The sequence below is a fragment of the Rhineura floridana genome, chromosome 3, assembly GCF_030035675.1.
Source record: "Rhineura floridana isolate rRhiFlo1 chromosome 3, rRhiFlo1.hap2, whole genome shotgun sequence".
NCBI classification, from domain to species: domain Eukaryota; kingdom Metazoa; phylum Chordata; class Lepidosauria; order Squamata; family Rhineuridae; genus Rhineura; species Rhineura floridana.
In genome coordinates this window covers 112,788,083-112,814,007 of record NC_084482.1, presented here as the reverse complement: position 1 = coordinate 112,814,007, position 25,925 = coordinate 112,788,083, and the positions used below count along the sequence as shown (strand labels likewise).

General features: G+C 42.6%; 1 protein-coding gene across 1 annotated transcript in view; it reads left to right on the top strand.

Moving 5' to 3' along the window:
- Positions 1-25,684, top strand: part of CCDC69 (coiled-coil domain containing 69) — a 45,766-nt gene extending 20,082 nt beyond the window's left edge. The window contains exons 2-9 of the mRNA XM_061617417.1: positions 6,102-6,171; positions 10,406-10,575; positions 14,775-14,862; positions 16,974-17,047; positions 17,436-17,537; positions 18,990-19,109; positions 20,081-20,178; positions 23,444-25,684. Of these exons, the coding sequence (XP_061473401.1) occupies positions 6,102-6,171; positions 10,406-10,575; positions 14,775-14,862; positions 16,974-17,047; positions 17,436-17,537; positions 18,990-19,109; positions 20,081-20,178; positions 23,444-23,609 (888 nt within the window). The 3' untranslated portion in view covers positions 23,610-25,684. The remainder of the gene's footprint in view (positions 1-6,101; positions 6,172-10,405; positions 10,576-14,774; positions 14,863-16,973; positions 17,048-17,435; positions 17,538-18,989; positions 19,110-20,080; positions 20,179-23,443) is intronic.
- The last annotated feature ends 241 nt before the right edge of the window (positions 25,685-25,925 follow it).

The window sequence follows — 25,925 nt, the reverse complement described above, 5'->3', positions numbered from 1 at the left end:
AAATAGACTTCAATGTTAAATTTCTTAAATTAATTAAAAATCAGCCAGGCATTTTTTTAACTTTTAAAGTGCAGAAGATGAAGGTCAGAGTATGGGACAAAGTCAGTAATAGGATTACAGGTACTCCGTGAACATGACTAATTTTTAATTAATTTCAATGAATTATGAGACCACTGACAGAAAAAAGTCCAGCAGGGATCTGGATTTTTTTTTCTCTTGTTTTACACTTTGAACTCTTGATTCTCTCTGAGTGTTTTGTTAAGCAAGCGTTTCTGAATTCAGGACTATAAGTTTTGTAAGGTTTTGTTTTGAAATGAAATGATGGGAAGCAGCAGAATGGCATGGGGGGTATTTTCAATTTAACATTGTGGAATGTGAAAAATCCATGTTGGCTATAGTACAGGCATACCCCGCTTTAATGTTCGCAATGGGACCGGAGAGTATACTTTAAGCAAAAATAAACTTTAAGTGAAGCATTTGTCTTCACTTGTACTGCACGCAATCACCACTAGATGGCAGCGGCATCATGCCAATAAAGTGTGCGTTATTGCAAAGCGCGTGAACGTTAAGCGGGGAGCATGTACGTTATAGCGAGGCGACGTTAAGTGAAGCGACGTTAAGCGGGGTATGCCTGTATACATACAGCCGCTCTAGTGGCTATATAATGTTATGCTCCAAAACAAACAAAAACACTGCCATTTTACTGCGCTCTGAACTTGGATGTTACCTTTGATTATGAGCAGACACTATACAGCTAGTTTATATCTTGAAACATCTTTCATCCTCCACCACATACACAGCATTCTTCAAAGGAAAAAACCTGGCAGAGTTATGGCTCTTGTAGTTAGTATTCTAAATGTAGGGCACTGTGATCATGTACAGAACAGACAGTACCCAAAACATTGTGCTTTGTCTCACTGGGTATCAATGCTCACATAATGATGTTTTAAAGTCCTTTCTGATCCTGTGGCTTCCTGCAAGCATTTTGTATGAACCTCTTCTATTAGGGACATAGCAGAGGGTAGCAAATGCTTCTAATCTGCTTTGCTAAGAGCTGGTTGCAAAACAATATCTGAGAATTCAAGTGCCAGACCAAGTTTTAAAGGTGTTGTACTAATCCACACACACACATGGTTACAGTTGGTTCTTTCTTGCATTCTGTATGGTGAGGGAGTGTCTGTGACTCTCCAGATGTTGGATGACAATTCCCTTCATTCCTGACCATATTGGATGTGCTGGCTGGGGCTGATGTGAGTTGGCATCCAATGTATGTAAGGCTACAGATTCCTCATCTTTTCTGTATGAGAACAGATGGGCTGGTGGCCCAGAACTGCAAGGCTTTGGAGGGCCTACAAAGGAAGCAGAAGACCTCCTTACTGGCCATTCTTGTTCCCTGATCCTTACTTTTATTTATTTATTCATTCATTACATATGACGTGTATCCCACTTTTCCTCCAAGGAGTTCAAGGTGACTTACATGGCTCTTCCCTTCCTGTTTTATCCCTACAACAACTCTGTGAGGTAGGTTAGGCTAAGAGACAGTGACTGGCCCAAGTGAGCGTCGTGGCTGAGTGGGGATTTGAACCCTAGTTTCCCAGGTCTTGTCCAACACTCTAACCAGTAGTCCACAAACAAGAATAACCCTGCTGACAGAGCTTTCCTTTCCAGGCTCCCTTAAATCTGACACTTGACTTGAATTCAGTTTGTCCCCAAACAGGGATGCACGCTAACCTTGTGTGAGAGAGAAAAGAGTTTTGCCATAACAATATTTGGGAATGGGCTACTTGTGCTCATCCCCTTCACCCTTCAGTCTGCCATTTGGACTAGTGTGCATCAAAACTGAGATTGGCAGAATGATTATGGGGATAACTCCTTGAAAAATCCAGTCTCAAAGTGTTCTTGGCAACTGTGTATTTGATTGGGAGATACAAGGTTATGCATACAAATAGGGGGGATGGTTGCCTATGCAGAAGTGAGCTGAGTACAGAGATCTCTGCGGACACACAGCGACCTTTGAATGGCACAAAAAAGCTAGCTAGGGACTGGCTTTTCCCTGGAAATGTGTGCAAATAAAGATCCTTGTTTTTGGCCCCCTGGATAGCACACACAATATAAGAAGTTACTTAAAAACAACCTCTGAATTCCTGATTGTTAAACAAGCTTCAAGATAAGTGAGACAAACTTGCAAGAAGGTAGCAGAGAGTCAATTGCACACAATCTGAGTCTGTGCCACAGCATCTGCTTTGCATGCAGAAGGTCCCAGGTTCAATCCCCAGCATCTCCAGGTAGGGTTGGGAGAGACTCCCTGCCTGAAACTCTGACAGTCAGTGTAAACAGTGCTGAGCTAGGTAGACCATTGTCTGACTCAGGATAAGGCAGCTTCCTCCGTTCCTAAATAAAACCACAAATGAATTAAAACCAGTTGGTTCCAAATACTGCTGTTTACTGCCAAAAATGTGCTAGACATTAGTCGCATGTGAACTCTTATTATCCCTTTGACCAGCTGTGGAGAACCTGTAGTCCTCCTGATGTTGCTGGACTGCCACTGCTCTCATCCCTGATCACTAATCTTGCTGGCAGGGGCTGATGGGAGTTGGAGTCCAACAACTTCTGTAGAGGAACAGCTTCCCCAACCCTGCCTTAAACATATTTTCACAAAAAGTGGAGGTGACTGGCTAGAAAGCGGTCTGTAGCTCCCTAGATCTCTGGTCTTCCCTTCTGTTGTTTCCCTCCTGTCTTTTCATAGACTCTAAGCCCCTTGGGCTCCAACCTGTTTTTTGTAAAGCTTTGTAAAGCAACATGGATGGTGCTTTGTATGTAAATAAATTAAAAAATGTAGCAGTTGCTTTTTGACAGATTGGCTAACACAACGTGTGTGTGACTGTTCATGATAGGCCATATGGATGTCTCTATGTGATCGATCTGTGTTTATGCAGGCCTGTTGGGGAGCTTGTTGGGGGCCCAATTGCAGGACTCTGCCAACATAGAAACTGGAGACATCCCGTATGGAGCATCTATACGGATGTCCTGATTTTCACTTTCTGCTGTCACTCAGTGGACTGCAGGCTGGTCCATTTGGGCAAATGGAGCACTGCCCCACTAACCTCATCCTGCCTTCAGCCAGCCCTGGCTTGTCTACCTTCTGATTTACAACCAGTCCAGAGCGCAGTGCTGCCTATCAGCTTTGTCCTCCTTAGTCTCAGTTTTCCCCGTGCAGGGAGGATAGGGACACGCATAGAATTAGTTGGCTCTGCCTGTCATTGGCTCTGGCTCCACCTCCAGTTGGCCTCTCTGCCTTCCTCTCTCCCAGTTTCAAAGGAGGCCCAGCCACCATGGCCGTCGCCTACTGCAAGCTGCTAAAAGACAGGCCTGGAGTCACAAAAGCACACAATGATCAAGTGGAGCCCTGTGCAGTGTGCGAAGAGGCCCTGGCCTGGCCTGCTGGGTTTAGCGGGGAGGGAGAAAGACCCATCCTTCTTGGGCAATTTAGACATAACTAAGCATAGTTGCGTTCCCTCTTTCATTGTTAATGCAAATAAACGTGACCGACCTGGGGCTAGAAGGATTGCCAAGTCTATATTACCAAGCAAGGTCTTTAATCCAATTTTTATATAAATCCCTCTTTAAAATAGAGGCTGGGATGGAAACTCTGACCGGACCAAAGCTCAGTCAGGGATGGTAGCAGCAGTTGACACTCTAACAAAGCATTCCTTGGGTGATGATGTCACCATTTGAACTGCAGCCTAAGTGAGAGCTCTGCTAGTGGCAGATATTTGGAGGAATTATTAGGGCTGGGCTTTATCCTTGTAATTGCCTATGATTTATTGCCTTTTAAAAAAGGCCCTTCTCATTCCTGCGCTCGCTCTGTGCCCTGGAACAGGCTATTTCTAGGCTCCAGAGCTGGCTATAAAAAGCATCCTGGGAGCAGTGGGTCTGTAGGGGAGTAGCAAGCGAGGCTTCACCCACTTGCCAGACTGCACCTTGCAACTAGCCATTCCGTGGCTCCAGCAGAATGGGCATCTTCTGCTGTGTGAAGCTCAGGTTAAGGGGAGATGCATGGCGAGGCTGTTGGAAAGTGGGTCCCGCACACCCCTGGTGCTGTGCAGTTTGATGCCAGACACACTCCGTGCTTGTCAATTCTTTAAGCTTCCTTCATGTTTTCCAGCTGTTCCTTCCCAGACACCTCTTGAGGGAGCAAGGGGCCCAGCTCACCCCTCACTCTGCGAAGGTAAAAGAGGGTAGAGCCAGGAATGCCAGCTGCAAGGACGCAAAGCAGATCAGAGCTTGGAAAAGTTACTTTTTTGAACTATAACTCCCATCAGACCAATCCAGTGGCCATGCTGGCTGGAGCTGATGGGAGTTGTAGTTCAAAAAAGTAACTTTTCCAAGCTCTGAGAAAGTTAGGTAGAAACAAGAGGGAAAGTTAAGAAATTGTCTAATCACGCCTAAGGGAGTAAGTGGGTGTTATGATCTCAGTGTGTTTTGAGATGTGTGGGGATCTTTTTAATTTCTTTATTGTGTGAATCAGGAGCAGGAAAGAGGAGGGTCCAAGCCCAAAAAGTCAGATCTTCCCTGTTCAAATCAGCAAACAGGCAGCGGAGGCTGTTTCATTCAGGAAAATGGGACAGTGTCCTACCAGCCTCAGTCCACCCTCATCCAGGCCCCATCTGCCTGTCTTCTTTCTTACAACAAACCTATGAGTAGCAAACTGCCTGACAGCTTCCTCCTCTTCCTCAGTCTTGGCACTGCCGTTGTAGAATGCAGCAGGGAGGAGGGTGGGAACGAAAAAGGGATGGGGGAGAATTTTGATTCAGTTCTCATTTAAAGCCAAATTTATCAAATGTGCACTTTCCGAAACAACACAACAACCAAAATATGGCCATCCTTCAAAATTTGCATTTGTCTGAATTTTGCGATGCAGTTCTCCAAGCAGAATGTTTGCAAACATGCATATATTAGGGGAAAGTGTGCATAAAAATTAATATATTACTGAAAATAAGATAGAAGAATGTATTAGGAGAAACTGCTTGCAAAAATATGTTTAGTAGGAGAAATTCTCACTAAAATGTTGGAAAATCTTCACGAAGATTTTTTTTGTTTTAAAGAAAAGCAAATTGCTGCAGAAATGTGAAGAACCAAATTTAAGATTGGAAAAAAAGAGAAGCAGAGAAAACTGAAACGAACAGATCTTTCCAGCCCTAGGATGAAATGGCTTGTCATTGGCTCTGGCTCCATCTACTTTGGTCTTCCTCCCTGTTCCCTCTGAGCCCCATGAGGCATCAGCCACCACTCCAAATGGGGGACATAGAACTTAGATGGGTTGCATGATATGGGATGCTGTTAGCTGGGTTTTTTTCCTGGCTCAAAGAAAAAATTGTTGATCTTGAGAGCAAGTGTAACATTGTATCTAGTGTTGAAATCACCAATGATAAAGGGAAACCTGAGATGCCAAATCCTGTGTTTTTCAGGTAATGCTGATGCAGATCCTGGGAGACAACACTTAAAAGAGATATTTAGTGGATGAATCCATCCACTCATTCTTCCTCATATATGTTTCCCTGTCTCAGCAGTTTTTGCTCCATCTGGGATCCCAAACCAAATCTGAGCCTGGCTGGGATCCAAAACCAAACGTGAGCCTTGGGAGGCATTGGCAGGCAAGGATTGGCAAGGGTGAGAGTTAAACATCTCTTCCACCTGCTGAACCTCCCTTACAAGTGCTCTCCTGTCTGCAGATCCCTTATCCTAGGAAACAGGTTTGTGACCACATATTTGCCGAACTACTGTATTGTTTGGCTCTAAGAGACGTAGAGAACTGAATTTAACATTGGAAAAATGAGAAACTGAGAGAACCGAAACAGACAGATCTTTCCATCCCTAGCCTGGAGAACTTAAATTTTAATTGCGCCATAGCTTGCATTTTATAAGACTTTAAATTATTTTAGGGTCACAGGAACCCCAGAGGAAATGTCCCAATACTGGCAAGCAAAGTTTCTCAGAAATGACATAAGTCTTTCCTGGTTTTGATTCAGATGAAATTCACCCTATCATGAGCTGACTTTTAAAAATGAAACAAATGGATTATGTTTGTGTCTTTTCTACAGAAAAAGATCAAAATTCAGCATGAAAGAGGACAGGCTTCCTGTGAACTGAATGCATTGAAGGCGGAAAATGGTAAGATACACATAGACATAAATCACCTTGATGCGTCTCCATTTTAAAATCACTTTAAAATTGTAAAAACATTCTAAATTTTTTTTAAAGTATATAACATGTAGGGAGTTCCAACCATTCCTGGCCATGTGCTCATATGGACAAAAATAACATGTACATCAGCTGATGATGGGTACATCCAGTAGCAGTTAATGCAGACAGAATGACTAGGAAAATGCTATATACATGACATTTGTTGCTGGCCATACCTGTAAATGCTTGACTTGTATGTTACATTTGCTCATGTCAGCACATGCATAATGGTGGCTGGGACTGCTTATGTACATATACACACACAGAGAGGATTGTGTGAAGGACCCTAATATGTTCTATGTTTTCAAACATTAATTGTTGCCAGGCAGTGGGTGAGTGGAAGTTGGTGCTGAACCCCTACACATCCCATGCATTCCAGCAAGAAATGATGCTCAGCTGGAGCACATCTTGGAGCATCGTTTCCTATTAAGAACTGGCCCATCAAATTCTCTCTTGTTTTGGAAGAAACCTATCCCACCGGTAGCTACTCCTGCCCCTTTGTAAAATTAAGACTTTTTGATTGGAAAGGTGGAAGTTTAGCAGGGGTGGTCTGGCTAGCAGCAGGTGGCTAACCCAACTTTGAGCTGAACTCCAGCACAAAGAGCTCCGGGTCCAACTCAAAATGGGCCTTTAAATGGGGGGTGGGGGTGGGAGCCTGCATTCTGAGCCTCTCCATTTGAAATTTGCCCCGTCATTAGTGGGAATAATATTTTCCACATAAAGTGACAAGTTGAACGGCTACTTATGAGTATGTCCTTTGGTGGGTAAATGTTCCTGCCTGCCTGCCTTGTCAAGCAGCAGGCTGAGGCACATAATCGTGACATGAGCAGGTTTTTATCCAAGTAGAAATTCTAGCCTGCCTTGATTTGGTAGTCTGGGGCCTTTGTGCCTTCTAGCTGATGTGTACAGGCTGGAATGTTTACTTGTGAGTAGAACTTTTCTAGGTAGATGTGCTAGCTTATTGCTTAAACAGCAGAGCTGGCCAGTGATTTGTAGGCAGATTCTGTCATAAAAACTAGGGAATAGATGATTTAGACATAGCGTTGTTGTGCAAAGTGTTCTATAATCCTGAGAACTACTTATTTAATATTCCAGTTTTAGTGATGGCAGTAGAGGCTCGGTGAGGGAAACTTACAGAGGCTATCCAACATTTTGTTTTGTAATATTGTGTGTGTGTACACAAAATAATATCCAATATTTTAAGACAGAATATGGACTTTTGTTCGATTTTATGAGACAAACACAGCCTGCCAAATCCAGATCTAATAGCTTTTAAAAATGATATTTATAAGTGACTGATTGTCCCAGAGTGTACATGGAGATTCACATTCAAATGTGCATCTCATTAAAAGCAATACAGCTCAGACAGATGGCATCCATCCTGAGAGGTGCATCTGATTTGTGCCAGCAGATCCTGATCCAGGAAATGTTTGGGAGTAGGGGTGGGATTAGTTGGCCAGTGCCTAACAGGCTGGTATCAATTTGAGTTCATTCTTTGTTCACTATCCACTGCTTTTACTGGTCCATTTTTTCCCTTGCAAAAAAGTATTAGTGGTAATAATGATAATTTTAAAAGAAATATATTTCAATGAAATATCAATAAAAATATTGTTCTTAATATTAATATTTTAGAGGCAGATTTTTGTAAAAAAAAAGTTTTTGAAAACAGCCATGGAAAATTGCTACCAAAAAAATTGATCTGCGATGATAGAGAATAAGTTAATTAACGGAAAATTAGAATCCATGCCGTTGGTCTGTGTCACCATGTATGTTTTACAAGCAATACATTAATGTATCTAAAACAACCCCTGGATTTGGGCACACCATTCTTGCCATGGAGTGTTGAGCTGTAGGTCACAGTATGTATTGCTATAGGATTGGGCAGAATGATCTCTTGGGGGTCCCTTTCAATGCACTGATTCTTGATTTCAGTGAATGGATTTTCTATAGAGCTCTGTGTGGAAATGGCCCCTCAAAGTTTTCCATCCTACTTGTGGGCAGACAAATTGGGGTTAACACTTTTTTTTGTTGCATTTATATCCTGCCTTCCTTCCAAGGAGCTCAAGGCGGTGTACATGTTTCTCCCTCTCTCTATTTTATCCTCACAACAACACTGTGAGGAAGGTTATGGTGAAAGGCAGTGACTGGCCCACGGTCACCCAGTGAGCTTCATGGCAGAGTGTGGATTTGAACCCTGGTCTCCCAGGTCCAACACCCTAACCATTTTGCCACACTGGCTGTCCTATTTCAGCAAATTTCTCCAAGGTGAGAAGAATATCTCCAACAGTTTCTCAGGGATGGGGCTCAGCATTAGGGGTGGCAGTAGCTTCTTTTCTTTTCCCCTAAAGATTTTGTGGTTTGGCTTTTGTTTTTTGCTACAAGGAAGCAGCAACTGCATTAGCAGCCTGACCACCACTTTGTATTGTCCACAATGCCCCAAGGGTGTGTGTGTGTGCATGCTTGCGTGTCTGTGCATGTGTGCATTGGAAGAAAGAGAATTGTCACCACAACAAACAAAACGTGAAGAATATTTGGAGAAAATTCTGCAAAGTGGCATCCTTTTTCGGGGTGTGTGTGAAAAAAGAAAAATCTCAGAATTTTTCTGAGATAAATGTCTTGTGAGAAATATTGGACCAGCACTAATTTTCTGTTAGTGTATGTTACCTCAAACAGATGCTAAAGAATAGCTAGGGACTGAACTCCCCAAGGAATGCATGTTTTCCTTTTTCACCTTTCCCCCTCTCTTGGCTAAGGATAATGTCAGCAAGAGGTGTAAACATCAATTTTAGAGAAAGGCAGGGAGAGAACACAACCGATCTTGGGCTCTGGAGCATCTAAGGGTGCAGGTAGACCTGATGTGAGAATTGCAGACTTTGTAGTGTTAATGCTCCATCTATGCTCAGTCTGTATATTTGTAAATATATGCAAATATTTACAAAAGTTAAGCTTCCATGGGCGTCATTCCAGAGGGGACCAAACTCAGTTAATCACTTCACCCCTGAAATTTCTCACTGCTCATAGACTTGGGAAGAGCATTAACAGTTTAACAAATCATCACTGTTAATATTATTTAATGCAAGCACTTAATATAAGCATGTAATATTTAAAGTGTTCCAGGCACATTACATGCATATCATTGCACTATATTGTATTCATCCTTTGCTGTGTAATGTTAAATATGAATCCTGTAAACTAGTTTGAGTTGCCCAGCCAGGAAGCTGTACTAAAGAACTAAAGAACCGCCAGTTGAATGGTCTAATTTACGCTTAAAAGGCAAGCACAACCCTTGTGCAGTTGTGATAAAAAGTGGGCTATGCTGGAGGACTTTTTTCTAACATAAGCCTTAACTGGATTCCTTTGGAATTTTAAAGAAGCTCCTTTCCTTGGGCAGATTGGGTTCAGATCAAAACTATGTTCAACACCGTGCTTCAGATTTGAACACCTCCTAAGCTAAGTCGATCAAATATACACCAATAATAATTTGTGCAGTGCAATCCTATGCATGCTTACTCAGAAATGTTCAATAGGACTTACTCCAAGAAAGTGTGCACTGGAAGGCAGCCTTAGGTCACTACATAGTATTTTTCAGAGCTTGGAAAAGTTACTTTTTTGAACTACAACTCCCATCAGCCCCAGCCAGCATGGCCACTGGATTGGGCTGATGGGAGTTGTAGTTCAAAAAAGTAACTTTTCCAAGCTCTGGTATTTTTTTCCTAAGTGATCCACATACATTGCTTCATCAAGCCTCACAACAAATCTGTAAGGCAGACCACTATTATTCATTCCTCCTGTTACTGATTGAAGGTGGCAAGACTGAGCGGCCTGTCCCAGTGAACCATGCCTAAGCTGAGATGCGTGACTTCCAGTTCACACCTTGTGCTCTTAGCCATTCTTAGTCCAAAAATAGCGCATGGCTGCATCCTGGAGAGGCCATATCAGCTCTGGCACATATCTCAAGAGGCCTCTTTGGAATTCAAATACTTCAGTTGCATTAGTAAGGCTGGCCCTTCTAAAATGTAAATGGACATTTAGGCTAACAAACTGAGTTTCAAGCAATTATGTGTCATTGGAGCTGCGGCACAATCTGCAGACTGGAGGAGGGTTATTACAAGGAAAGTCCTCTCTACCCATGCACTTTCTTCTTTCCTTCTCCTTGAACAAGCTAACGAAGCCCATTTACACGAGGAAGCAGAGAAAGGGAAGGCAGAGCTGCTGGGGAAGCAGAGAGATGAGGCCACACAGCTCCAGCAACAACGCCCGGAGGAGAAAGAATGTCTGAAGGAAGCTCACCGTGCTGAGACAGAGAAACTTAGCCAAGGCATTAAAATCCAGGTTGGAGCTAGCCCAGTCCAATATCATTCTTGCCTTTTTGAAGTGCTATGTCTGACTCAGCAGTATTTCTGAGGGCTCACAGTTACAGATGAGGTTAAAGTAGCACGTCCCAGAACGGAGCCTAGAAACCATACACTAGCAAAACATTCATGTACTGACCTTTTTTTGAGAGCAGGTGCATTTTAAGGCTTCTACCTGCTCAAACCTCATCAGTCTTACCAATGTAGATTCCCTTCACTACCTTCCCGTTCCCCCTCCCTCCCACTCTCAGTGGAGTCTGACATAACTTGTCCATTTTACTGTTTATTTCCTACATTTATATTTCACCTTTCCTCCAAGGAACTCAAGGTGGTGTACATAGTTCTCCCCCTCTCTATTTTATCCTCATTGTGGGTTTTCTCCATCTTCTGCTCCCTAGTGAAACTGACATGATCAAGGGCAATCCTCCTGAGCTTCACCAATACTGGGAATTTTTCACCCATTCACTTTTTTACCCTGCCACAGTTGCTGCTGCTGCTGCTATTCAGGAAGGGAGATCCTTTCCATCAAAAGGGCATGCACACACCCCAGTGCTGGTGCATACAATAATAATTCATTTAAAACAAAAAAAACTTTGGCGTTAATGAAACCGACAGGTCTAGCCTCCTGGTATTATCAGCTTCTGTAGAGAGCAGAGGGTATTAAAGGAAACAGAGATGGAGTGGGCTAAAAGGATACCTGTGGATTTTCATCTCCCACTCTAGCTGAAGAGAATGTGATGACAATTAAAACAGGAAAGTATAACTTGTGAATAATGGTCATGCACATTAACTGAAGCAGGAAATCCTTCAGGGGGAAATAAAGCACATTAAAATTCATGTGAAGTTTTGGCCTTATAGTTCCATTCAAAAGAAAATTCTAGTTTAGTTCTTATGTTATCAAATGCCCCTTATTTCTGAGAGTATTTTCTATTTCAGTGTTAGTAGATATAGAACAAATGTAAACCAATTTGGTAACATAATTAAAAACATTCCTCTATTTAAGGGCACCCCAGTACTAAATCCTTTTTAGGTTCTGGACTGAAGCTTGCAATTAAGTAGCTCTGATTAGCCAGTGTTGTTAAAGGCTTTTAACAGATTGCTGTTCTACTTATCTTTATCTTTGGCTTTTTAACTGATGTTTTAAATGGTTTTAATTCTATAGATAGTTTAATTCCATTTTAACAATAACTTTTTCTATGTTTGTATCTATGTTTTTATCTGTATTTGGAGTTCCAGTTTTGGAGAAAAGGTGGGATATATTGTTGTTGTTATTGTTACTGTTAAGAAAAAGAAAAAGAAAAATATTTTACAGCCCTCTGCTCCCCTCCCTTTAATAGCAGCTTGATCACTTACTGGTATCTGTGGCTCAGTCTCCTGTTAAAATCACAGGAGTAGATAAATAAATAAATAAATAAAAGGTTTTTTAAAAAACCACATAAATACAACAGTGGTGGAACAACACTCTCCTCAAAAAAGGCTAAAATTAATGGGCTGTTAAATACACCAGCCCATTAATTGAAATTGTTGTTCATGCATTTAAACGGTTAGACTTCCTGCAATAAGCAAAGAAGCAACAACTAGGGCATGATAGTGCCCCAACTTCTGTATTTATTGTGAGGAAATTTGGCTATTTAAATATGTATGTGTCATTCATAATTGACAGCACCACAAACATATTTTGCAATTTAATCTTGAGTGTATTCTGTACCTGAATTCAAAATGTAAACTGTGAATGAATTCATACAGCTCAATCCAAACATCTTTACAGTGAAGTAAATTTCACTGTGTTTAGTAGGGCTTATTTTTTTGCCAAGTAAAGCTGCATACAATTACAGCATTATTAATATATAAACTGATTGATCCTTAGATATCCACAAGTGACAAGTAAGGTTGCAGATGCTTGAGGAATTCCATTCGTTTATATTCTAGAATGAACTGGCTTGATCCATACTTCCTGGACTGCTGTGCAGATCAGAGCGAATTTATCCAGCAGATTTCTGCACTTTTGCAAATCATGGTGGGACTTAACTGTTACTAGGAAGTCTTAAGGGCTGCCATATAAAACAAATACCTTCTTCCTTACAGACAACAGCTGAATCAATCAGCTAGAAAGTCTAGCTAACATTGCGACTGTTGTGTGAGAATTCAAAACCGAATCACAAATGCCTCTGGGACTATCAGGATGTGATGATGTGTCAGCAATCCTGGGGACATTGCATAGAAGAAAAGATGGCTGCCACCATGGGCACATGAGGGCAGACTTCTTTTCTCCCTCTCCATACAATATCCCTGGGAGGGAGGGAATGTCATCACCTCCTCGTGGTTCCCACGGGCATTTGCAGCCTCATTTTGAATATTTGTATGTTAGTTGCAGCAGCTGCTGGGCTTTCTAGTAACTTGGAGTGGCTATTACCTGTAAAGTAAGAAGAGAAACATTTTTAAAAAACAGTCCTAGGATCACCCCTTAATGGCAGAAATACATATTTTAACAAGAATTTTTGTATGGATTAATTTTTCTAATCCACACATTAATGCAGAAATGGAATAGGACAGACTTAATAATGAATACATACAAAAGTGACATGAACCAGGATTAGACGATCTGCCCATCCATAGCAACAGCACTTTATCATATCCACATGTGCTTGGAAGTAAGCTACCCTGAATACAGTGGGACTTGCTGCTGAGTGAATGTTGCTAGGATCAGTTGTTAGGTGCAGAGCTTGGAAAAGTTACTTTTTTGAACTACAACTCCCATCAGCCCAATCCAGTGGCCATGCTGGCTGAGGTTGATGGGAGTTGTAGTTCAAAAAAGTAACTTTCCCAAGCTGTGTTTAGGTGTACTTTTACACCTGCAGTCATAAACAACAGGAACTCACAGGACCAAGTGCATCAGACAGGTCAGTGAGCCCTGAAAAGACGCTAGATTCTTCCTGGAGATTTTTTCTTGATCCTGGTTACTTGTTTGGAGAATGAAGAGCAATGTATACAATGAAGAACCACTGTGTATACAAGATCTGACTGTACAGATTTTATTCTGACAGATTTCTGGCAGCAAGTCAGCATGGATGTGGTGAGTGCTATAAAAGAATTCAGAACCCATTTAAAGAAACAAGACACTATTTTTAGAATATGTGAGTGTGTGGGACTTTCTTTCCCCTCCTGCATATATGATGGAACGTGCCAGTTGAGAAAAAGGAGTAAGCATGCTCTAAAACTTCCTCCCAAATCACCTATAGTAGGTCAGTGCCTTTCAGACTGTATTCCAGGGAGCACTGGGGTTCATTGGAGGTCTATCAGGGGCTTGTCAAGAAGAAGATCAGAAAAGTGGACTAGCTTCCCTGAAAGACAGCTTACCACTGCTGCCAGTTTCCCCCAGAAATATGCAGATGTAGGAGAGCATTTAGATGTATTCTAGGGTGCAGTCTCAGGGTGCCTCCAAACTTTCAGTATTTTGTGAGAGGGATTTGGGTACATACCATGAAAGTTAGGTTTGCACAGTTAAAGTGGATTAAAGTGCTCTGTTGCCCTGGTGCAAAAATCCACTTTAAAAAGAATCTGACCTTTTGCGGTTAGGAAAGTGATGGAGAAGTTCATTGAAAAGTGCAGAATGAACAAATGATTAACTGAAAGACATATAAATGCAAGCAAATCAGGATGAATGCAGGTTGAATGCTTATTGTTTTATAACTTCCTTGCAAACAAATCAGAACAAATGCTCAATAAGGAGTGTAATCTGACCTCTGTGTAAGCTTTGCGCAAGGATGAATATTCAATAAATAGGTCATTTGGAGGAGCCCTCTGTTCAAGAAGAGCAACAAGTAAATTTAATAAGCCTAGCCAGCCTCCAAGCAGAATAGATTGTGGACCTTAGAACATGCCCCAGAATCTTCTACAAAGCAATGGAACAACTTTACTGTAGGTACACCACAGTCAGTGAATGATGCTTCTCGCTAGTATGGGCTCCTACTGGGAGAAAGGGCAGGATATAAATCTAAATAGTAGTAGTAGTAGTAGTAGTAGTACTAGTAATAAATGTCTACTTCAAGCCCCTTAAAGACTACTGCCTGTCTCCATTCTTAAAATTATATAAACTCCTCAGAGTATGGCATCAAGCACAATGTTGATGGTAATGCATTCTTATTTGTTAACAATAAAGCATGTATCTTTTTTCTATAGATAGAAAAGGAGAAAGATTTGCAGTGTAAGCAACAGATTTCTGAGCAGTATGACTTGCTGAAAAGAGAACAGGAAGAGAGGCTCCGAGGTAAGAGCCAAAAACCTGTCAGCAGTGCTATGTGAGCTTCTTTCTGTTTCTGTGGAAGCCCATCTGGTCCTCCAGATGTTGTACTCCAACTCCTATCAAATGGTCAGGAATGATGGGAATTGTATGGTACCCAACATCACCTGGAGAGCTGCAGGTTTCCCATCCCTGCACCAATGTATGCAAATCCTGTGATGGTCTTAAGTATGCCACATTTTTCTATGATGGAGGTTTGCAATGTGACAGGCAGAAATGTATGAGCATGGGGTCCCTGTCACAGACAGGGGGGGCAATCCTAGATGCTGTTTGGAAGCCCAGTTCTACTGCAAATATTGATGAAGTTACTTCTGCTCCTTACCTCAATAGGCCAGATATGAAAGAGCTTGGTCATTGGCATCACCAACTCATTCTCAGGCATTAGGGATGGGTGAGAAATTTGATTCAGTTTGCACTTGAAACCGAATCTATTAAATTACACTTTCCAAAATAATATGCAAACTGGAACATAGCCATCCTTTGAAATGTGCACTTATTCAAATTTTTCAATGCAGTTGGCCAACCAATGTTTACAAACATGCATAAGAATGAATACACAAGTAAAATGTACAAAAATACATTATATGACAGGAAATTGCTTGCAAAAAAGTGTACATTAGTCAATGTTGCCTACAAAAATGTGTTTAGTAGGAGAAATTCTCATTAAAATGCTGGAGAATTTTAGGAAGTTTTTTTTTTAATCAGCAAATTGCAGCAGAAATGTGGAGAAATGAATTAAAGATTGGAAAAAATGAGAAACGGAGAGAACCAAGATTGACAGATTTTTCCATTTCTACCAGGCATTCCCAGAATTGTTACCTCCCTGTGGTTCCCTTTTTGTGCTCTACTCACCAAAGCCTACTTGTGGCAGTACCAGCAGCATGCATGGGGAAGGGGCCTCCCCCCCCCAATGATAGGAACCATCTGCAAGGGTTGGGAAGAAGCAGATGTACAAAATAAAGAAAGATCATTAGCAAGTGACCACAGGAAAGTGAATGACCATAACAGTAACGGCAGAAATGGCAGCACATCAAGGACTCAGTTCTTAATTGCTAAATATTTGTTTAGTATCATTAATGTATTTGTGGCCTCTAGAAATAGTTGGTCATAAACACATTACAAAAAAAATGCAACACTACTCCCAAAACTTTATGTGTTTATGAGGCTCTACCTTTTCCTTCCAGTCATTCTTCTGTGGATATCAGCAATGCTCTATGGGTACTTACGTGCTCATTGGTGTGACATGTTCCCAAACTGATTTCCATTGTTCAGCTCCTGTTCCCTGATGGATAGCCCATATTCATTATAGGATTTTCATGCCATACTATGTGGCCCATTTCATTTTTAACTTTCTCTCAGGTCTCTGTCAGAGATTGCAGCCACCCTATTCTTCCCTGGTTGTTTTCCTGCTGCATTGCAAGCTAAGCCATGGTTTGGCTTAGTGTGTCATCTGAATCTGGGCTCATGGTTTAGCTCTCTCCAGACAAACCATAATCTGAAACCAAGGTTTGTCCTGTGGTTTACATATCATGGCTCATCTGGGAGAATTATACCACAAACCCAGGTTTGGAAGACACCTTAAACCAAACTGTGGCTTAGCTCAGTGCAACACATCAGCAAAATGACTGGAGTGGTAGTAATATGCAGGATGCCGCATGTTAGCTTGTTTGTGCTAAGCCACAGTTTGGCTTAGCATTATTTGCAAATGTAGGCACATAGAAAGAGGGGGAAGGACCACAAAGATCTTAAGTCTACATTCTACTCACTCACATGCTCAGGCCTCTGGCTCAGTGGCAGAGCATCTGCCTCGCATGCAGGATGTCCCAGGTTCAATCCTTGGCCTCTCCAGGTAAGACTGGAAGAAAGTATTTTCTGAAATCCTGCAGAGCCACTGTCAGCTAGATGGAACAATGGTTTGACCCAGTATAAGGCAGCTTCTATGTTCTATGTTCCTATGTTCTCTCCTGTACCTCTAATTACTCAGCTGTGTAAATAAGAGAAACCCCGTGGCTAGATCAGAGTAGGGCTTATGCATCCTATTGCTTTCTACTTACCATTGTCTGGTGTTTCTCTTGCAGAGCTCCAGAAAGCACATGACGAAGAAAAGCTGCTCCTGACCGAATCCTACCAAAAGTCTCAGTCATCTTTACAGGTGTGTCACTTTGTATATACTCTTCAAGGGTAATATCATGTTACCTTCCAGAAATTGTGGATTGTGATCCCCATAATTCCTGACCATTGGCTATGCTGTCTGGGGCTGATGGTCCACCAACTTCTGGAGGGTCACAGATTCATGCCTCTGAATTCAGGCTTGATTAAAGCTTTCTAGGAATTGCTGAATTTAATAGCTACCTGACTATTAGAAAGAAAGAAGTCACAATGTCACAGGAGTTATCTGCTGCTGGTTATAAACACACTAAGATGTGCTGAAACTTCATTAATCTTGTTTATGTATACAGAATTGTGCATGCGTGCTTGCAGTGGTGAGGAAATATGCTTACTGGAGCACTGATTTATTCTGCCTCATCTTGCTCCTTTAGGAGACTATAGACAGACTGAGTTCCCAGATGAAGTCCTTCCAAGAGAAAATGAAACGGGTGGAGGAGTCAATCCTGAGCAGAGATTATAAGAAACACATCCAGGTGCCATACACAAAACCTGATATGTTGGGCAGGATTTCTACATCTGTTTATTAATCAAGACACAATGGTACTTCCTCTCACTGATGGGAAAACTAAGACAATCATGGTCTGGTTTGCATGTCACATTCAGCCAAACCAAGGCTTAACATGAACACACATAGGTGTGGGCTCCTGGAAAGAAGATCATGGCTACTTTGCTCCTCCTTGGTTGTTCTGCTGCTGTGCTGAGCTAAGCTGTGGTTTGGTTTTGCAAGTGGTCTGTACCCAGGCTTGTGGTTTAGCTTTCTCCTGACTACTCATGAGCTGTAATCAAGGTTTGTCCTATGGCTTAGGGCTCATGATTTGTCCAGAAGAGCTAAACCACTAGTCTGGATTCAGAAAACATGCTAAACCAAGCCATGAGTTAGCTCAGCCCAGCCCAGCCCAGCCCAGCAGCAGAACAATCAGGGAGGAGCAAAGTGGCTGCAATCTCCTCTCCTGGACCTGCATTCATGGTTTAACATAATGTATGCACCAGGCCAATGCATAGACAGAAATTGGGTCTAAAGAACAGTGTTTCCTGAACATAAAGACAGGGGAAAGATGAAAGTGCTTATATACTTCTGTGTTAAGTGCCCATTTGGCATTATCCGGCCATAAACATGAATACAGTCCACTAGCAGCAATACTTATTTCCTCATACAATGCATGCAACATCGAGTTATAACTTGAATGTGTAAAAGCAGTTATCACAGGACAAATTACTACAAAGAGAATAACACCTTAAATCCAGTGTGTCCCAGTAGAGGTGGTATACCCAGTCATCTCTGAATCATCAAATAATGTACTTGCATGAGTAAGTGAGCCCTTACAGTGCATCCTATTCATGTGTAAGTCCCATTGAGTTCAAAGGGGTTTACTGTCTGGTACAGAGTTGCAGGTATGGTCTCACATGGATGAAGGAGTATAGTAATCCAGGGTCATGGGGGGTCGCAGACCCATTACTTTTTGGGGAGCAGGGTCCCAGCCAGGTATGAGTCTGTCAGCATGAAAAGGAAGCATGTTAGCCTTTGAGGAGTCCTTTTCCGTTCATGCTGACTGGAGCTAGCCACTGAGAAGATTCTTCTTAGTAGCTAACATGCAGCCTCCCCCTTTCATGCTGATTGGCTCCTAGGAACATCTGTTGTAATGGAGTCTGGACTTGCAAGATGATAAGGAGAGCAAGGGAAAGTGAAAAAGGGGGCTTGGTTGTGATGCGGGTGTGGCATGACTATCATGAAGGGACTCTGCATGTCTGAACACTACTGAACATGCCACAACACTACTTCATGGATGGGGAGACCGTGAGTCCCTGGATGTAACTGTGTTTGTATGTAGCGTGTGTGTGCGTCTGAGCCTAGATATGTCTATTGTCTATGTGTGTGAACCTTTTGGTTAAGGTGCATATTGAAATTTTCCCTGTTGTTTTTTTAGGATTATGGGAGCCCCAGCCAGTTTTGGGAACAGGAACTAGAGAGTCTGCATTTTGTCATTGAGATGAAGAATGAACGCATTCACAACTTGGACAAAAAGCTACTGAACCTGGAAACAGCAGTGAGTCTGATGTACTAATTTTCTCAGCTGTTCCTATGACTTAGTGGAGTCTTTCAGCGGGGACCTTTGTACTGTCCTTTGCACTTTGTAGCTACCCTCTGCCCTCCAAAATTAATAGCACTCTTCAAGTATTTGAAAGGTTGTCAGAGAGGAGGGTCAGGATCTCTTCACAATCATTCCATAGAATCATAGAATTATATAATTGGAAGGGGCCTATAAGGCCATCAAGTCCAACCCCCTGCTCAGTGCAGGAATCCAAATCAAAGCATTCACAACAGATGGCTGTCCAGCTGCCTCTTGAATGCCTCCAGTGTCGGAGAGCCCACAACCTCTCTAGGTAATTGGTTCCACTGTTGTATGGCTCTAACATTTAGGAAGTTTTTCCTGATATTCAGCTGAAATCTGACTTCCTGCAACTTGAGCCCATTATTCCATGTCCTACACTCCGGGCTGATTGAGAAGAGATCCTGGCCCTCCTCTGTGTGGCAACCTTTTCAGAGTGCAGGACACAGAATAATGGGCTCAAGTTACAGGAAGCCAGATTTCAACTGAATATCAGGAAAAACTTCCTAACTGTTAGATTGGTACGACAGTGGAACCAATTACCTAGGGAGGTGGTGGGCTCTTCAACACTGGAGGCCTTCAAGAGGCAGCTGGACAGCCACCTGTAGGGTATGCTTTAATTTGGATTCCTGCACTGAGCAGGAGGTTGGAGTTGATGACCTTATAGGCCCCTTCGAACTCAATGATTCTATGACTTCAAGGGTGGTCTCTTGTGCTCTTTCCCCAGTTGACACAACCTCTAATATGTCAGTGTATTTGTTAAGGGGGTTCCATATGAACACATTTCCACAATGTTTTCGTTATCTGAGAACTGGGGGATTTCTGTGTGAAATTGCACATCTGTAGTCAGAGTTAACTGCCTTGCACCTGCACTTGGTGTTTGATCACTCTTTGGGCCTGTTTCACAGATGGAGAGAAATTTGTTGCTTGAGGAGAAAGTTAAAACCCTTCAACATGAGAATGAAGATCTCCAGGTACGGATGCAGAACCACGTGGCAGTGTCAAGGTAATATCTTCAGCTGCAGTAAGTATCTCTTTTGCAATTTGCCTGGGTGAAGGGGCCTGGGGAGATGAGCAGGTGAGCTTGCTCCTAAAGAATCCCAGGGAAAGCCCAGGGGAATTATATAGATGCATTATGCTTGCCCAGGCTGCAGTCCATCTAAGACTGATTATACATTGTTTTAACAGATTATAATTATACAGCCACAAGAGTGGCTGTATACTATTGCGAGCATGGATTTTTCACAATGTTTTCCTCAATGTTAAATTGAAAATATCCCCCATGCCATCCTGATGCTTCCCATAAGCTCATTTCAAAACAAAACCTTACAGTCTTATAGTCCTGAACTCAGAAACGCTTGCTTTACAACCCTCTACATTTTCATAGTGATACAGTAAGAGAAAATCGAGAGTTCAAAGTGAAAAATGAGAGAGAGAGAAACCAGACCCCTTTTGGACTTTTTCTCATAATTTGTTGAAATTAATTAAAACTCAGCAATGTTCACAGAGTACCTGTAATCCTGTTACTGACCTTGCCCTATATGCTGACCTTTATGTTCTTCAGTTAAAAAAATGCCTGCCTGACTGATTTTTAATTAACTGAAGACATTTAGCATTACAGTCAATGATAAGCCCGGGCATACTCAGTAAGAACCAACTGTCAGTGTTCTAAAAGCCAGACTCACAGCTGCTGGGTTTGCCTAATCAGGGTCATGGCTTCCCCCGAAGAATCCTGGGAAGTGTAGTTTGTGAAGGGTGCTGAGAGGAGATTCCTATTCCCCTGACAGAGCTCAGGTGCAGAGCTTGGAAAAGTTACTTTTTTGAACTACAACTCCCATCAGCCCAATCCAGTGGCCATGCTGACTGGGGCTGATGGGAGTTGTAGTTCAAAAAAGTAACTTTTCCAAGCTCTGCTCAGGTGGCCAGGGGGGTTTAACAGTCAGTCACTCTGACTGAAGTTCTGTGAGGGGAAGAGGGGGTCTCCTAGCAACTCTCAGCACCCTTCACTAACGACACTTCCCAGGATTCTTTGGGAGAAGTCATGACCCTGATTAGGCAAACCCAGCAGCTGTGAGTCTGGCTTTTAGAACACTGACAGTGTAAAGTGAAATAAAGGTCTGGTGTGGATGTGGCCAGGGACAGCTTTGCTTTAAATTTGGGTAGGAGATTGCATGTGCCTGCTGTAGAATAAAAAGGTGGGGAAAATGCTGAAAAACAATGATACTGTTCACAATGTTTTCCTTTTGGAAAGGAAAGGGGCTTCCCCTCTGCCCAGTGCCCACCCACCCAATATCCTCTCCCCTCCTCCCCTCCCCTTCCTGACATCCTCCTCCCCTCCCTCCCCCTTCCCCCCTCCCTGCCTCTCCTCCAGGTCAGTTTCACCTATCCTAAGCATGATTGCACAGGAGTAAATCCCATTGAACTCAAAAAACACGCAAATTATCAACCCTGCCCTCCTATCCCCTCCCTTTTGCCCCTTCCCTCCCCCTTCCTTTGCCCCTCCCTCCCCCTGCCTTTGTCCCTCCCTTTCCTCTTCCTATCCCCTACTAGCCCCTCCTTCCCCTCCCCTCCCCCCATGTTTTATCTATCTTAAGCATGACTGCACTAAATCCTACTGAACTCAATAAGCATGCAAATGATCAAAGCTGCCTGCCTCCTCCTGTCCCCCTCCTGATTTCTCCCATCCCACTCCTCCCCTCTGCTCTTCCTCCCCTCCCTCCTCCTTCCCAGCCCCTGCCCTCCCTCCTCCTCCCTTCCCAATCCCCTGTGGTCAGTTTCACCTATCCTAAGCATAATTGCAGGAGAGTAAATCCCATTGAACTCAATAAGCATGCAAATTATCAATCCATTCTCAGCAAACTTGCACAGGATCCCATTTCTTACCTCCCAGATTAAAAAGCAGAGAGATTCACTAATAGGCAAAAAATCCTTGTGGTTTAAGAATGTACCTATAGCCAATAGATATTTCTATCAAACTTTAAAAAGCAGGGAAATGGGGCAGCTATAGTGAATTCTTCCAAGCTACACAGGAAGTGGATTGGACTGTGAAAGACCAACTCAAATTGTGTTTGCATTTTGACAAATTTGTAGGGCAGTCCAATATCTCAGAGAGGAGGTCAGGTCTCCTGCTCCCCTGGCTCATTCACTGTAACTGCCCAATTTCTCTGCTTTTAGAAGTCTGATAGAAATATGTGTTGGCTTTAGGTACGTTCTTAAACTGCAAGGTTATTTGCCTATTAGTGAATATTGTATTTTTATATTGATGAAACCTGGCCTGGGACCTTATGGTGAAGGGTGGGTAAGAAATCCGATGAATAATAAGAGCAAAAAGAACAATAGAATCAACACAGATAGCGTAGCTGTGACAGTGATAAACTGTAATAACCAGCGTAGTAACAATCCTTGTACTAGAAAAGGTCTCATTTTTGATGTGCTTCCTGTTGAAATTCTTGTGTCTGTGTGGTATAGTGAGTGACTGGAAAAGGTGATGTCACCAAAAGCCTGTTTCAGTGAGCAGCAGTGCAAAATGACTGACTGAGTGAGGGGCTCAGCTAAGTGAGCCTTTGGTGGTTTATAAAAGCAATTTTCTTAAGATCTCGAGTATGTGTTTGATTTCATGACTATTATATTTCCCCCCAATATAGCTTGCATTTGCGAGGGATAAGAAAGTGGTCAGGATGAAAACTTCAAAACAAAGCTACATATCTTGTGTGTCTTAAGTAATTACAGGCGCAGGGGAATCCATTCCCATTGTGAAAGACAGCCTATGGGAAGAGGAGGCACTTCGCCAATGAAAGTTGGCCCCTTCCTAACCATGACTAGGAGTGAATGGGGACTTTTCTCCCATAAGGCCCACTTGGTGGCAATGTGGTCTCCATTCTGATTTCAGTGGAGGGAGTGAAGAGGTCAGTCTTCCCTTACCACAGGCTGTCTTCATGGGGCAGGCATGGGGAACCTTCAGCCCTTCAGATGTTGCTGAACTACAACTCCCATCGTTATTGCCCATTGGCCATTCTTGTTGAGGCTGATTGGAGTTCTAGTTCAGCAACATTTGGAGGGCCAAAGGATCCCCACACCTGTCATAGCGGGAATCAGACTCTGTGCCCCCTGTAATTAGTTAATATGGGGAAAACGAGCCACACAGCTGCCTCCTACTTATCAAAGCACATGTCCAGTTTAGCCCTCACCTGCCTCCCCCTCAATGCCTGTCCTAAGATGACTCCTAAAAATGGTTCAAAAGTGTTCTGACTCTCTGCTTCTGCTCTCTGCAGGCAACTGTCGGATGAGCTCCTCACTCTCCGGGAGTCCCTGGAGAAGGAGTCCCAGCTGAGAGCGCAAGCTCACCGGGAGAAGGAGGAGCTGCTGTACCAAGTGCTGAGCAGCGATTCTGCCCACCCCTTCCCTCTCTCCACGGAGGCAACGCTCATCGCTACGTAGCAGGTGGATAGGCCAAAACAGACTGAGGCGGGGTGGGGAAAGAGGACTATAAGACAGCTCCATTCTTTCATCCGAGCCTTTCTCTTGTCAACTACACTTGGGGCTTACCCTGTGTGTCTCATGATGGCGTAAGAAAGGTTCCTGAGGTTTCACATCCTTAGATATCCCCCCCCATAGATGGCCTCCTTGGTTTTGACACTTGAAAAGGTTAAACTGTCTTGCCTTAGGAAGGGTGGAACTCCACCCACCCCACAAAAGAAAAGAGGTCAGCTTTAAATGCTAGCCAAGACATTTCAGCATATGCAACTGAGCACCGGCTAAGGGTTTTTTTCCGTGCCCCTCAGGGAGGTAGCAGGATTAACTACCTCAGATATTAGACCACATGAGGTATGGTGATAAATAATCCCAGTTATCCTTGGTTTAAGATTTCAGTCAATATGGCTTGTAGGTGAGAAGAAGCCATAGGATAGAAGAAAGGCAATGGAAGTTAAAGATGCTGGCCCAGATCCTCAAGTTCTGTCATCTGTTAGGTTTTGGAGGAGCCAGGGTTAAATTTCCATAACTGCTTTGATCTGAGCTGGAGGAGACAGACTCAACCCCAAACATACGATCAGATTCTTAAATGCAAAGCTTTGGGGAACTCAGACAAAAATATGGATATGGACTTCTGTGACTGAGGTGCACCTTAGATATTCACCCAGCCACAAGGGAGCTGGTTGTCCACTGTTACCAGCTCCTGCATGGCGGGAATATTTTTTTTAAATGACTCTACCATGTGGATAGGGCCTGATCATCACACGTCTTTTCTACATGCCCTCCTCTAAGATGTGCTCAGTCCCTGCCCATATGATTTCCATATCAAAACTGCTGCAACAGATAAGCAGCTCTGACTTATAAAATTGAAAGGGTCCCCCCTCAAATTCAGTTCCTTTCACTCTTGAAATAAATATTTTTCCCCCAATGGAAGGTATTTTGCTTGCTTTGATGAGTTTTTTTCTTCGTCAGTTTAGATATTCTGTTATTTGAGAATGACATATTAGAAATAGCCTTAAATACTCAAGTGTTTGGAAATCAAGAGATGCTTTTTTATGGGATTATCTTCTTGAGAACCTGAAACAAGATGGTGCCCTCTACTGGTTGTGATGCAACACTGCTAGTTGCAGATAAATGAGGTTGCTCCAAAGTGGAGAAACTACTGTAGAGATATATAGCAGGCACACACATATAGTGGCATTAAAAAAGAAAGGAAAATTGAATTGAGACAAAGTGGGTATAAAATGTATAATTCTAATCAAGAAGCATTTTTTACTCCCTGCACTGGCAGGAATGGTGATCTGTACTGCAATGTGAATGTAGTAAGTAATGCAAAAACACTGGCTCTTAGCAATAGTGTTGAATGCTTATGAAAAGCTAGTGAATTTCTAGTTGTTGTCTGGGAGAATGTAACACAGATCTGCACAACATATGGACCACCCAGCCAAATGTAGCCCCACCAGCTGTGTACCAGGTGCTTGATTTACACACATACACACCCCACACCTGTTTTTGAAGTACCTGACAGATTGCAAAACCCAGAGACTGATCATAGCCGGTGGGCTGTGTTTGATGAAGTGAATTACAAACTATGGAGGCCTAACGTCAGGGATGGATTTCATTTCTGCCTCATGGCTTTGTAGCAGCAACCTTTTTGTTGCTGACATCTCAATTCCAGAAACTATATTTAAGGAAACAAACAAAAATTGCTTTTTTTTCAATTTTGGCAAACCTTTAATTGTCATTCCTCACATATGACACATTTCTGTCTGAACCAGGAAAACTAGAGTTTCTCCTGGAGAAACACAACTAGCTTGTAATTATGCTATCTTATTGAGGCTTTCACAAAATGTTGGTATGGTTCCAAGTGGGAAACCCATCGCTACAGTATGCCAGAGAGATTATTTGTTTAGATAGGTAGGAGTGATCTGCTCCAAAATGGTGATCACAGTGAAGATCTCTATGTGTGTGTGCTAATGAAAACCTCTCACCTGATCCTTCTTCTTCTTTTAAATAATAATAATGGTGAATTTCAAACAGTGGTTTTGGGCTTGCTTGTTTGCATTTTTTAATGTGAGGTATGAAGCTAATTGGAGATATGGAGGAAACTGGCAGGGGGGAAATAATCAAAGTTGGAGAGTTTTTGCCAGCCCTGGTGCTGCTAAAGGGATTTCGATATGTGGGAGGGCCATTACCTCTGTTAACAGAGCACATGCTTTACATACAGGTTCCAGGTTCAACCCTTGGCATCTCCAGGTAAAGGTAGCCAGTCTGGAGCAGATC